General features: G+C 45.1%; 1 protein-coding gene across 1 annotated transcript in view; it reads left to right on the top strand.

Annotated features, from left to right (window-relative positions):
• Positions 1 to 13,804, top strand: part of adgrv1 (adhesion G protein-coupled receptor V1) — a 385,526-nt gene that overhangs the window by 79,996 nt on the left and 291,726 nt on the right. Inside the window, exons 25-28 of the mRNA XM_078397039.1 lie at positions 4,422 to 4,548; positions 5,163 to 5,243; positions 8,501 to 8,640; positions 8,845 to 9,451. Coding sequence (XP_078253165.1) covers positions 4,422 to 4,548; positions 5,163 to 5,243; positions 8,501 to 8,640; positions 8,845 to 9,451 — 955 coding nt within the window. The remainder of the gene's footprint in view (positions 1 to 4,421; positions 4,549 to 5,162; positions 5,244 to 8,500; positions 8,641 to 8,844; positions 9,452 to 13,804) is intronic.

Below are 13,804 nucleotides of genomic sequence, written 5' to 3'. Positions count from 1 at the left end.
AAGAAGGTATTACTGCGGACCTTCGGGTTAAAAAAGCATGGTGGTGCGGCAAAACTTCTGCACCTACCGGAGCTTGGAGACAAACTGCCTTCCGTCCTCATGGCCGAAATGATGGTGCTAGCCGGTGAGCATACGGATTGCCCGATGTTTGAGCAGGCATTCCGCGAAAAACTCCCCGAGGATGTCCGATTGCTGCTTACGGATTGTTCTTTTAAGGACCCCGAAGCATATGCAGCGAAAGCGGACGCGCTCATAGCGGGAAAAAACAAGGCAGGGGATTCCATCAACAAAGTCTCGACATCGGTGACCACGCCACAGCGACGGCAAGATGGCGCCACGTCTCCCGCCAATTCTCCGAAAGCCCGCCAAAAAGATCCGCACAAGCGCGGCTGGTGCTATTATCACCTACGATGGGGTAACGAATCCCGCAACTGCCGCTTGCCTTGTACCTTCGCGGGAAATGCCTCGGCCGATCGTACATAGGGGCAGTTACGATTGGCCAGAACCGGCGCCTCTATGTCCATGATCGATTCACGGACACAGAATTTTTGGTAGACACGGGAGCCATCGTCAGCATAGTGCCGCCGACCGACCTCGAAACCAGATCGGGTAAGACAGGTCCCACCCTCATCGCGGTGAACGGCAGCCCAATTCGCACTTTCGGTACACGGAAAATGTCCCTGGGTTTAGGCCTCCGCACGTACGAATGGCCATTCATCATAGCCGACGTCAAACAAGCGATCCTGGGCGCAGATTTTCTCTGGGCTTTTTCACTGGTTCCTGATATCCGCGGTAACGACCTCCGACCTTCAGCCGAAGACGAGCACGTCGCTCCGACAATCGCCTCCTCGCTCAGCCCTACTGTCCAGGCCGTCGTCGCGGCCCCCGACTCGTATGCTGCGATTCTGGCCGAGTTCCCAGAGCTGCTCGTTCAACGTTTCGACGCACCTTCGGCTAAACACGGTGTGGTCCATCACATCCGCACCGAAGGCCCTCCCGTTTTCGCTCGGGCCAGGAGACTGCCGCCAGACAAACTGGTGGTGGCAAAGGAGGAGTTCAGGAAGATGGAGGAAATGGGAATTGTCCGTCAGTCTGACAGCCCGTGGGCCTCGCCGTTACACATGGTCTCCAAGGCATCTGGGGGGTGGAGGCCATGTGGCGATTATCGGCGTCTCAATGCTGTCACCACGGCTGATCGCTACCCCATACCGCACCTACAGGACTTTTCATCTGGGCTGGAAGGTGCGGTAGTGTTTTCCAAAATCGATTTGGTGCGAGGATATCATCAGATTCCGGTGCGACCGGAGGACATACAAAAAACTGCAACTATAACTCCGTTCGGGTTGTTTGAATGGTTGCGTATGCCTTTCGGTTTAAAGAACGCGGCACAGGCTTTCCAGCGACTGATGGACCGCGTGGGCCGGGGTTTACCCTTTTTGTTTATCTATCTAGACGACATCCTGGTAGCCAGCCCCTCCGTGCTGGAACACCAGGCCCATTTGAGGACCGTGTTCCAGCGGCTCCAAGACCACGGGCTCATTATCCAACCCTCCAAATGTCAATTCGGCCTGCCTGCCCTTGATTTTCTAGGGCACAGAATTACTCCTGCCGGTGCCGCCCCTTTACCCGAGAAGGTGGAAGCTATCCGGGCTTTTCCCAGGCCCACCACTGTAAAAGGGCTGCAGGAGTTCGTCGGTATGGTTAATTTCTACCATAGATTCGTTCCGGCAGCGGCGCGAGTCCTGCGCCCGCTTTTCCAATGCCTTGCAGGGAACCCGGTAGAGTTGTTGTGGTCCCCGGTCGCAGAGTCGGCTTTTACGGCAGCTAAGGCAGCCCTGGCAGACGCCACCATGTTGGTCCATCCGAGCCCCTCCGCCCCCACGGCCCTGACGGTTGACGCCTCTGACGTGGCGGTGGGTGGGGTTCTGGAGCAGCAGGTTGGTGGCCATTGGCAGCCTTTAGCCTTTTTCAGCCGGCAACTAAATTCGGCCGAGCTGAAATATAGTGCATTTGACCGAGAGCTTCTAGCTCTCTATTTAGCTGTCCGTCATTTTAGGTATTTCCTCGAGGGCCGCCCATTTGTGGCATTTACGGACCACAAGCCATTAACATTTGCGTTTTTGAAATTGTCTGACCCATGGTCGGCCCGCCAGCAGCGGCACCTGACTGCTATCTCCGAATTTACAACAGATGTCCGTCATATCGCGGGTAAGCTTAATGCCGTTGCTGACGCCCTGTCTAGACCTGCTTTTCCCCCTATTTCGGCGGTGGACTGCGAGGTGGATCCCCAGGAGCTCGCGGAGGCGCAGCTTCTGGCGGATACCGTTTCGGCTTACCGGTCCACCACTTCGGGATTAAAGTTGGCCCAGGTGGCTTGTGGGTCGGAGGGCACGAAAGTCTGGTGCGATATTTCTCTTCCTCGTCCCAGGCCGGTAGTGCCGCCTTCCCTTCAGCGCCGAGTTTTCGATGCCATTCATGGGTTGGCGCACCCGTCCATCCGCTCCACCTCTGCCTTGGTAGCAGCGAGGTTTGTCTGGCATGGCCTGAGAAAACAGGTAGCGGGGTGGGCACGTTCCTGCGTGCCCTGTCAGACCGCTAAAGTCCAGCGCCACGTCCAGCCCCCCGTACAGGATTTCGAGGTCCCGCCCTTTCGTTTTTTTCACATCCACGTGGATTTGGTCGGACCTTTGCCTTCCTCCCGGGGCTACACCCACCTCCTCACGGTGGTGGATCGGTTCACCCGGTGGCCAGAGGCTTTCCCATTGTTTGATATCTCGTCAGCGTCTTGTGCTAGGACTTTGGCCCTCCATTGGGTAGCTCGTTTTGGGGTCCCGGCAGTTATTACCACTGACAGAGGGCCACAGTTCACTTCGTCCCTCTGGGCCGCGCTGGCGGAACTGTACGGGTCCAAGTTACAACCCACAACTGCATATCACCCCCAGGCAAATGGACTCGTAGAAAGGTTCCACCGCCAACTTAAGGCGTCCCTCAGTGCAAGGCTTGAAGGCCCGGACTGGGTGGACCAACTCCCTTGGGTTCTTTTGGGCATCCGGACTGCTCCTAAGCCAGATCTCGGTGCGTCGTCTGCAGAGCTAGTATATGGCTCGACACTTCGAGTACCCGGAGACCTTTTTTCGGACCCTTCAGCCCTGCTCCCTTCGGTCCCATCAGCGTTAGCATCTCTCCGGGAACGGGTGGGCTCCCTGGCTCCAGTGCCGACTTCACGCCATGGGTGTTCCATGGTGCATGAACCGGCTGCCCTGAAAGACTGTGATTTTGTTTTTCTGCGTAAGGATGCCCATCGCGCCCCGTTGCAGAGGGTCTATCAAGGGCCGTTCCGGGTGTTACGTAAGGGAACGGCTACTTTCACCTTAGACATGGGCGGCAAGAGCGAACTCGTCTCGGTGTCCCGGCTCAAACCTGCCCATTTGGACCCGGATCAACCAGTTTTGGTCGGTCAAACCCCTCGGAGAGGCCGACCTCCGTTAGTTCCGCCCAGTCCAGAAACCCCCGTTCTAACAGTTCCTTCAGGACCTCCCGTTTCGGCAGTTCCTCCAGAGCCCCCCGTGCCGGTAGTTCCTCCAGAACCTCTCGTTCCGGCTGTTCCACCAAGTCCGGAACCTCCGGCTCCTGTGGTTCAGGCTGTCCCTCTCCGTACTCGTTGTGGTCGCGAAATCAGGCTCCCAGCTAGGTTCCGCACCTCGGGTTCTGGGGGGGGGTCATGTAGCGACCATGGAGAATGGTCTAGGTCGTCGAACCCTCGGATTGGCCAGCGAGGTCACGTGGGAACGCGACCATGGGGATTGGTCCAGGGAAGGACATCGCTGATTGGTCAGCGATGTCATGGGTGCGTTTGGCGCCCGATTTAGTTAGTTCGTCTGAGTCTTCAAGGAAGACAGTAAGTTTATATTGGTTGTCCTGCGACTTGTTGTTTTGATTCTGTATTCGTGTATTGCGGTTGCAATAAACTTCATCTACAACTACAAGTCTCGGACTCGCCATAACACCATATTATTACGCTCTCTCTTCTCTTCCTGTATTGCATCTCATTATTATGTGAGATCTGGCCCACAATGGTGGTGTCATCTACAGTTCTTAAAAATAGTTCCCCATCACCTTTGCAAAGACACATGGAGATTGATATTAAATGCTGCAGCAATGCCAGGATCTTGAAAAATGAATAAGAAAGCATTGGCAATGGTGAAAAGTAGAATTCTCATGCAGAGCTTTTAAGCATCCACTTTACAAATGGTAATTTCATGCTATTGGAGACCACGTCTCATCAATCGGACTGGAATAAGCTGATATTTGTGGGAGTTCCCCCATGAACCATGGATCATAGATGGGTTGCAACGTTTGGATTAATGCCAGGTTCTCTTATACTGAGAGATTTTACTAATAGATTTAACTTGTTTTTTTAGGATACAGCAGGCACTCTAGATTTTAAACCTGGAGAGCAATATAAATACATAACTATAAATATCATCGATGATTCTGTTCCTGAACTACCCAGCAGCTTTAAAGTGGTGCTATCGAACTCTGAGAAAGGTAAGGACCAAGAGGAACTTTACTGATTCACAAAAAAACTGCTTTCTTAACGTTAAAGAAAATAACGGTATTTAAATGGCAAACAAAAGATTTTAAAGCAACTTGCACATTATAACTGCACTGATTTTTGCTTTAGTTTAATAGGATACATTTCCACTTGGTGAGTTTCTAGTCTGTTGTGCCTTGTTTATTTTTTATCTGCGCAATAAATAACACCTTGCCACTTCACTTTTGTACAATCAAAATTATTTTGGGACGATTTCATTTGTCTGAAATCAGAAGCAGTTGGCTGCATGTGGCACATTTGAAATCTTTGAGGTTTGTTAAGCTTATCACATTTATCACTTTGGGGCATGCTCCACTGTAAATCTATGCAAGCTAATGTAAAAAACTGTGATGCATGCAACTTCTTGTTATCGGGGAAACTCCCTGGGTTAGTTGAATTTTATATAGGCCATGATTATTAATTGTCTTGTTGTAAAAGAAAACTGCTTTACCTTTCAAAAAAACCTTCTGTCTGAACACTGAGCAATGTAATTTGTTTGTTTTCTCATGCACTTTGTCTGTTTTTGTTTTTGTGTGTATGTGAATGTACTATATGTTTCTTTCTGAAGTGGCTGAACTGCCTGGCATAGGTACCAGCGGTAGTGGTGATGGTGAGGTGGAGTTTGTTCTTCCAGCTTTCCACATGCATGGTAAGAACCTTCTATCCATCGTGTTTGGTCTGTTTACTTTTGCTGTTTACAATTAGCTTCTGATTTCCCGTGACTAGGAGTTGTGGTGGATGGCGCATGGACCTGATGTCCTCTCTTACCTTTTACATAAATATCCATCTCCTGTGTCAATGTTCAATTCACTAGATTTTTTATTTATTTTGCAAATCTAAGTTCCAAAGTTTATTAATCATATTTATATTTCCTCTAGGACTTTCTTTTAATTGGCAACGTGTTATTGGATAAGCAGAATTATTTTGTTTAATGTTTATGTATGATGTTTGCCTTATGATGAGAAAAAAAGAAATTTGGGCCCAATTGTAGTAAAAGCAATAATTTCCAAAAAGTTAAAAGAAATGAGCAAGGTGTTATTTTAGTAAGAGTCAATAAGGACTTCCAGTAAGAGTCCATTAAACTTTAACAGTGGGAATGGAGTAGAGGGAACCACAGCAGGCTGTGGTTGAAATATTGAAAGATAGAAGTAGGAATTCATAGGAGGGAATATAGAAATATGATTTTTATTTTGCTTGAAAAGGAATTTGAGGGGACAAAGTCACATTAGGAGAATAACTATTGCTGGAAATCTGAAATAAAAGCAGGCTGGGTTTCAAATGCACAGTTAAAGAACATGACACATGTAGCCTAAAGAGAGATAATAATTTTATATAGGTACCTTCACAGGTTATGGGAGGGTCTGTCCCTGAGAATTTTCTGTAACATGAGCAGTTCACAAGTCAGAAATGCGACCATGAACATAGTTCCCACATGGTTGCCGAGGTGGGATGTCCCGGAGGACTAGATGGTCTGGAGAAACATTCTCAATCTTATTTGCCATTCTTAATAATAAAGCTAATGTTAACAAAACATTTTACTGCAGATGTGTTTGTAAATGCTATTGAAGATTTGTAAAAGGATTTGATGAGGCAAAATTCCATCCGGTGTCAAGAACAGTCACCCTCATCCCCACAGCAGCCAGCAAATCCATCCTGCCAGACTCCCAAATGCTCATTCATACAAAGAAACATAGAAAATAGGTGCAGGAGTTGGCCGTTTGAGCCAGCACCGCCATTCAATATGATCATGGCTGATCATCCAAAATCAGTGCCCCGTTCCTGCTTTCTCCCCATATCCTTTGATTCTGTTAGCCCTCAGACTTTCTCTTGAATACATCCTAACATTTGGGCTGTACACCAGCTGGGCATTCATAAACTGGTGAGGACCTCACCCGGTCTGAACATTGGCATCATAAACCACATTTGGTTTAAGGAAAATAAAAAGAAGTTGTGAATAAATCCAAGTGAAAGGCAGGGATGATGAATAATCAACACAGTGTACAACGGAGAGACGAACCAGTGAAGTGGCCCATGTGGAAATATGCTGGAAAAGTGGAATTAACTACAGCATTTAGAAAACGTGCTAAAAAGATTGGGAATCAGTTGTTAAATATTGCTAGTCATTTGCCTTGTCATCTGTTTGGAAGTGTGATAGATCTAAGGAAAACTGATGAAGATATTGGAAATATTACAAACAGAAAGAGTTTTTGTGAAGGCAGGAGGAAGTTAAGGTTTTTTTCAGGAAACAGAATCCAGCCTTTCTGAAAACTACTTTGTCAGTGGAGATTTTGGGGCCATATTTTGTGTTGGCATGTACAATAAATCTCCAAAAATCTGACTGCTCAGAAATCCCAATGATTTAGCATCTGGTTTACCTAATAACATTTCCAGTATTCCCTTCTGAGTCACCAGAGCCACGGTTCCCACACTTTTAAAACTGATCAGGGTTCTTTTTCCTCCTGCTTGAATGAACCTTGGAATATGGGAATATCATATGTGAATATGAATATCTGCAGTTATGAATTGTCACTGTAAAACCAACATAAATTTAGTGACACAGCATTAAATCTGTAAATCATTTAATCACAATGCTAATGTTTTGGGTTGCTCCTATGCTTTTGGTCATAGTAATTTTTGTGTCAGCTCTTCAGTTAGCAGCTTCACAATTTCACAAATGATAGGCGTAGAATTAGGTCATTCAGCTCATCGAGTCTACTCCACCATTCAATCTAGGCTGATCTCTGCCTCCTAATCCCGTTTTCCTGCCTTCTCCCCATAACCCTTGATACCCGTTCTAATCAAGAATTTGTCTATCTCTGCCTTAAAAATATCCACTGACTTGGCCTCTACGGCCCTCTGTGACAATGAGTTCCGCAGATTAACTGCCCTCTGACTGAAGAAGTTCCTCCTTGCCACCTTTCTAAAAGAGCGCCCTTTAATTCTGAGTTTAAAGCTTGTAGTATACTTTTAAATTAACATTTATGTTCTGGCAGATTTCATCACAAAGCCTTAATTATATTAACTAGACTTTGTGGGATTCTCACATTATCAGTGATAGCGTTAAATTACATAGAATATTTTAAAAAAAAATAATACAAAGTTTCTATCCATAAAGCCCACTAATCTTCCAAAAGCAGTACAATCCATGCTAACACTAATTTATTTAACAAACTGCCTTCCTGGAAATATTTGCAGTTAATCTTGACTCTCAAAGATACCTAAAGAAGTCTAAGGAAAATAAAACTTGATTAAAACCTTTCAAAATCTACTGTATTATTTTTCTGTTAATGTTAAAAAATATATAGCCCGAAAAAGTTTCTAATTGAAAAGATTTCTAATCAAGAAGCATCAAACTAATGACTTGGTACCACTGATTTCCTGACAATCCTTTTCTGAGAGCAGTTTAGATTAACCTTGCTGATGTGAGATTGGGGTTACATAAAGACAATATTGGTTGTCAGAATTTCTTCCCCAAGGAATCATTTTGATTTTTAAGTTGTCTGCTAGCTTTGTGAAATAATTTCATATGTGATATTGTTGTCGTCTTCAATTTCAGATAGTTTTTTAATGATTCAAATTCAATTGATCATGGTAGTCATTTTCATTTATAAATAATCCAGGACTCTGGATTGCTATATCGAATTTCAAAAGATCATAATGCTCCTTATATATGTGCATATCTTCTTTGAGCACTTCTCGAGTCTAATCAAGACTTCCTGGACAACATTTCTGGAGCAGGTCAACTCCCAATCATAATTATGAGAATTATTTTAAAAGTTAGTCTTATATATTCTTAAAATGCAAGTTATTTTTATAAAATCAAGAGGTATTTTTGTTTCTGCAATTGAGGTAGAATCAGTTAGCACTGAAACAATTATAACCTGTTACAAACATTTTGATCTCCAGCTAGCCTTGGGATAGCATCTGAAATCATAGTTACCATTGATGTCTCTGATGATGCCGATGGAGTGTTCCAGTTCAGCAATGACTCTTTACAGGCAAAGGGTACAGAACCTGAAGGGGGTCATGACATTGTATTACTCCAGGTCAGTATTTATCTTGCCAATAGGTAAATGTCTTATCTGAGATGCAAATTGTGACAAAACATATTACAATGATTTCAGTGCTTAGTTTGCAGTGGTAAATATATTTAAAAAAACATAAGTTGTACATTAATTTAAGTCTTTCACAACATTTTAAAATTAGGAATGCACCTTATCATTTGACTTGAGTTGTTGTTGAATTTTTAGGTTTCCCGTGCTGGTGGTGCTCTTTCCCAAGTTACTTTATTTTGGGATGTGGTCTCTGACCCTAACAATAATTTGGTCGATACCCATGGCAATATCACATTCGAAACTGGGCAAACTCTGGCCGACATTGTGCTGCAGGTGGCTTCAGATGATGTGCCGGAATTGGACGAAGAGCTTCTGATATACATTAGTAATGTTTCCAAAGGACGCCTGGGGACGCTAGTAAATGCCACTTTGACAGTTCTTGCTGACGATGATCCTTATGGTGTGTTCACCTTTTCGGTTAGAAGTCGACCGATTAGAGTTGAGGAAGAGGACCAGAATGTGACGCTGATGGTGGAGCGACATGGTGGATTCTTTGGTATTGCCGCGATCACGTACACAACTGTGGAGGACACAAGATCAACTGATCTGCCACACTTCATTGCTCGAGCAATGGATGAAAGTGATTACCTTGCCATATCTGGGTCAATAATCTTTGAAGCCAATCAAATGGAAGCTAACATAACTATTCCCATTCTGGATGATGAAGAACCTGAAAGGCCCGAGTCTGTGTTTGTCCAATTACGTGATGTAGTGTTGCTGAAAGGGGAGCAAGACAGACCAAGTGAGTAATCCAAAATGGTGATCAGATGTTGGTCTATTTGGTTGTGTTACTCAAGCCTTTGAGGGCTAACATATCTATATATACTTGCTCCCCACATGTTCCAATGGGCTCTCAGTGAATTCCAGCTGTGGCAAGCAACTGGATTTAATACATAAAGTTTCTACCATTTTCTGCCTTCCATTCCACCCCACCTGCCCCATTGTTCCACTGCAACAGCCAGGGCAACTACTAATCCACAAATTGTATCACCCGGCCTACATTTGTGAACCATCCATGCTGTTCTGCCTGCTTCACTGTTAGTCTCCCTACAGTAGGATATCACAGCTTGAGCCTTATGCACAACACGTGAATATCCCTTCCCACCCCAGATGCATTGTCAGTCTACATGCGTATTCAGGCAGAGTAGAACGAGCAGAGCAGAGCAGAGCCAAGAATCTTACTGTGATTATATCTGCACCAGGTAATAATTTAGCACATTGTAGCATTCATAAAGATGAATATCTAAATAAAGCTAGTGTTCTTTGGAAACAATTTGGATTTGTTTTTAGTTTAGTTTAGAGATACAGTGCAGCAACAGGCCCTTTCGGCCCACCGGGTCCACGCCAACCAGCAATCCCCGCTATCCTATACACACTAGGGACAATTTTTTTACATTTACCAAGCCAATTAACCTACAAACCTGTACGTCTTTGGAGTGTGGGATGAAACCGAAGATCTCGGAGAAAACCCACACAGGTCACAGGGAGAACGTACAAACTCTGTACAGACAGCACCCATAGACGGGATCGAACAGTGGTCTCCGGCACTGCATTTGCTGTAAGGCAGTAATTCAACCGCTGCGCCACCGTGCCGCTACAGAATCAGAGTGCATAGCAAGTTGCCACTGGCAATTTTATTTCCATTCCCGAGTGATGAGTTTCTTTAATTTATCAATAAAATCTATCACATGGATGAAAGTTCATAAATTATAGGAGTAGAATTAGGCCATTCGGCCCATCGAGTCTACACCATTCAATCTTGGCTGATATTTGCCTCCTGATCCCATTTTCCAGCCTTCACACCATAACCCTTGACACCCATTCTAATCAAGACGTTTGTCTATCTCTGCCTTAAAAATATCCACTGACTTGACCTCCACAGACCTCTGTGGCAATGAATTCCGCAGATGAACTGCTCTCTGACTAAAGAAGTTCCTCCTTGCCTCCTTTCTAAACGAGTGCCCTTTAGTTCTGAGGCTATGACCTCTGGTCCTAGACTTTCCTACCAGTGGAAACATCCTTTCCACATCCACTCTATCAATGCCTTTCATTATTATGTAAGTTTCAATGAGGTTCTCCCTCAACCTTCTAAACTCCAGCGAGTAGAGGCCGAGTGCTGTCAAACACTCATCATATGCTAACCCACTCATTCCTGGAATTATTCTTGTAATTGTCCTCTGGACCCACTCCAGAGCCAGCACATCCATCCTCAGATATGGGGCCCAGATTTTTCTCACAATATTCCAAATGTAACCTCACCAGCACCTTATAGAGCCTCAGCATTACATCCCTGTTTTTGTATTCCAGTCATAAGTGATAGGAATAGAATTAGGCCATTCGGCCCATCAAGACTACCCCGTCATATAATCATGACTGATCTATCTCTCCCTCTTAACCCCATTCTTCTGCCTTCTCTCCATAACCTCTGACACCTGTACTAATCAAGAATCTATCTATCTCTGCCTTAAAAATATCCGCTGACTTGGCCTCCACAGCCTCCTGTGGCAAAGAATTCCACCCTCTGACTAAAGAAATTTCTCCTCATCTCCTTCTTAAAAGAACGTCCTTTAATTTTAAGGCCATGACCTCTAGTCCCAGACTCTCCCACTGGTGGAACCATCCTCTCCACATCCACTTTATCCAAGCCTTTCAATATTTTGTATGTTTTATTGAGGTGTCTCCTCATTTTTTAAAACTCCAGTGAGTACAGGTCCAGTGCCGATAAACGCTCATCATAGGTTAACCTACTAATTCCTGGGATCATTCTTGTCAACTTTCTCTGGACCCTCTCCAGAGCCAGCACACCCTCAGATATGGGGCCCAGTCCTCTTGATATAAATGCTAGCATTGAATTTGCCTTCCTTACTACGAATTCGACTTGCAAGTTAACTCTTTGGGAATCCTGCACCAGCTCTCTCAAGTCCCTTTGCACCTCCGATTTCGGGATTCTCTCTCCATTTAGAAAATAATCTACGCCTTTATTCTTATTACCAAAATGCATGACTGCACTTTGCCATACTGAATTTTCTCTGCCCACTTTCCTAACATGTCCAAGTCCTTCTGCAGAGTCCTTGCATCCTCCACACTGCCTGCCCCTTCATCTACCTTAGCATCATCTGCAAACCTGGCCACAAAGCCTTCAATCCCCTCGTCCAAATCTTTAATATACAGTGAGGTTGTGAGAAAAATCTTGAAGTTTGTTTTTATAACTGTGTGGTTTGAGTGGCTGGGAAAGAAGTCACTTTTCCCAAGTGACTTAATGCTGGATTCCCAATAAACCTCCATTAGACAAAATGTTCGATAGCAGGGTGTTAAATAAGTCCTTAACATTTATGGGGGACACCAGCTGCTGTAACAAATGACAAAAGTCAGAAGCTAGTCTGACTTCTTCCTGTAAGAATGAACTAAATCAAAAACAAACTCTGGATAGAAACAAAAAAGTTGGAGTAACTCAGCGGGACAGGCAGCATCTCTGGAGAGAAGGAATGGGTGATGTTTCGGGGTCGAGACCCTTCTTCAGACTGGTTAGGGATCAGGGAAACGAGAGATATAGATGATGATGTGGAGAGATAAAGAACAATCAATGAAAGATATGCAAAAAAATAACGATGATAAAGCAAATGGGGCCATTGTTAGCTGTTTGTAGGGTGAAAATGAGAAGCAAGTGCAACTTGGGTGGGGTAGGGATAGAAAGAAAGGGAATGCCGGGGCTATCTGAAGTTGGAGAAATCAAGATTTATACCACAGGGCTGCAAGTTAACCAGGCGAAATATGAGATGCTGTTCCTCCAATTTATGTTTAGCCTCACTCTGACAATGGAGGAGACCTTCGACAGAAAGGTCTGTGAGGGAATGGGAAGGAGAATTAAAGTGTTTTGCAACTGGGGGATCAGGCTGGTTCAAGCGGATTGAGCGAAGGGGTTCAGCGAAACGTTCGCCCAGTCTGCGTTTGGTCTCGCAGATGTATAAGTGTCTACATCTTGAACAACGGATACAGTAGATGAGGTTGGAGGAGGTGCAAGCAAACCTCTGCCTAACCTGAAAGGACTGTCAACTCTGCTTGTTTTGACAAGCTGATACAAATAAGCTAGAATATAAAAGACATTCATTCATTGAAGACACAAGGAGCTGCAGATACTGGTTTACAAAAAAAAATTGATGCAAAATGCTGGAGTAACTCAGCGGGTCAGGCAGTATCTGTGGAGAAGATGGATATGCAATGTTTTGGATTGGGGCCTTTCTTAGTGGTAGGGGGGGGGGGGAGCTGAAAGATAGGTGGAGGGAGGACAAAGTCTGGTAAATGGTCGGTGGATACAAGGCTTTTGATGGTAGATTGTTGTGCAAAGGCCAGAGATGAAAAGACAAAGTGTGAGAAAGGGGATAAAGATGGCATCAAAGACACGAGAATTGAATAACTCAGCGGGTCAGGCCGCATCTTTGGAGAATATGGAGAGGAGGTGTTTTGGGTCGGGATATTCAGAATTAGTTGCAAATTGTGAAGCCAGAGAAAGGAATATAGGGTGGGGGGTGGGGGGGGGGGGGGGGGGGGGGGGAGTGAAAAGTGGGTGCGGATTAAATGGTGCACAGGAAAGAAAGTTGGTGGGGTTGGAGAAAGGCAGGGGGTGGGTTTGTTTGTATGTTAGTCACCTAAAATTGGAGAATTCAAAATTCATACCATTAGGTTGTAAACTACTCAAGAGGTATATGAGGTGCTGTTCCTCCAGTTTGCAGGTCGCTTCACTCTGACAATGGAGGAGGCCCAGGACAGGAAAGGTCAATATGGTAAGGGGGGTTAAAATGGTTAGCAACCAGGAGATCCAGCAGGTCTTGGTAGACCAAGCGCAAATGGTCAGCAAATTTGTCACCTTGCCTACATGGTCTCGCTGATGACCATATCAGGAAAAGTGTTTATTGCAATGTAGCGTAGAATCACTCATTATGAGTACCAAGCACCCATTATTAATGATTTCACCAGAGGTTTTGGCCTGGATGCTGACTGGATCAGTGTCAACAGATGAATCTCTGTGTGGGCTAAATAGTTTGCAATGCCCATTTACAAATACATTTAGCAATAGTGTGCATTGAATAAATTGTTC

Source organism: Rhinoraja longicauda, chromosome 3 (assembly GCF_053455715.1).
Source record: "Rhinoraja longicauda isolate Sanriku21f chromosome 3, sRhiLon1.1, whole genome shotgun sequence".
Classification (NCBI taxonomy): Eukaryota; Metazoa; Chordata; class Chondrichthyes; order Rajiformes; family Arhynchobatidae; genus Rhinoraja; species Rhinoraja longicauda.
Note: the sequence above shows the minus strand (reverse complement) of the source record. Positions and strands in the feature narration are given on the sequence as shown.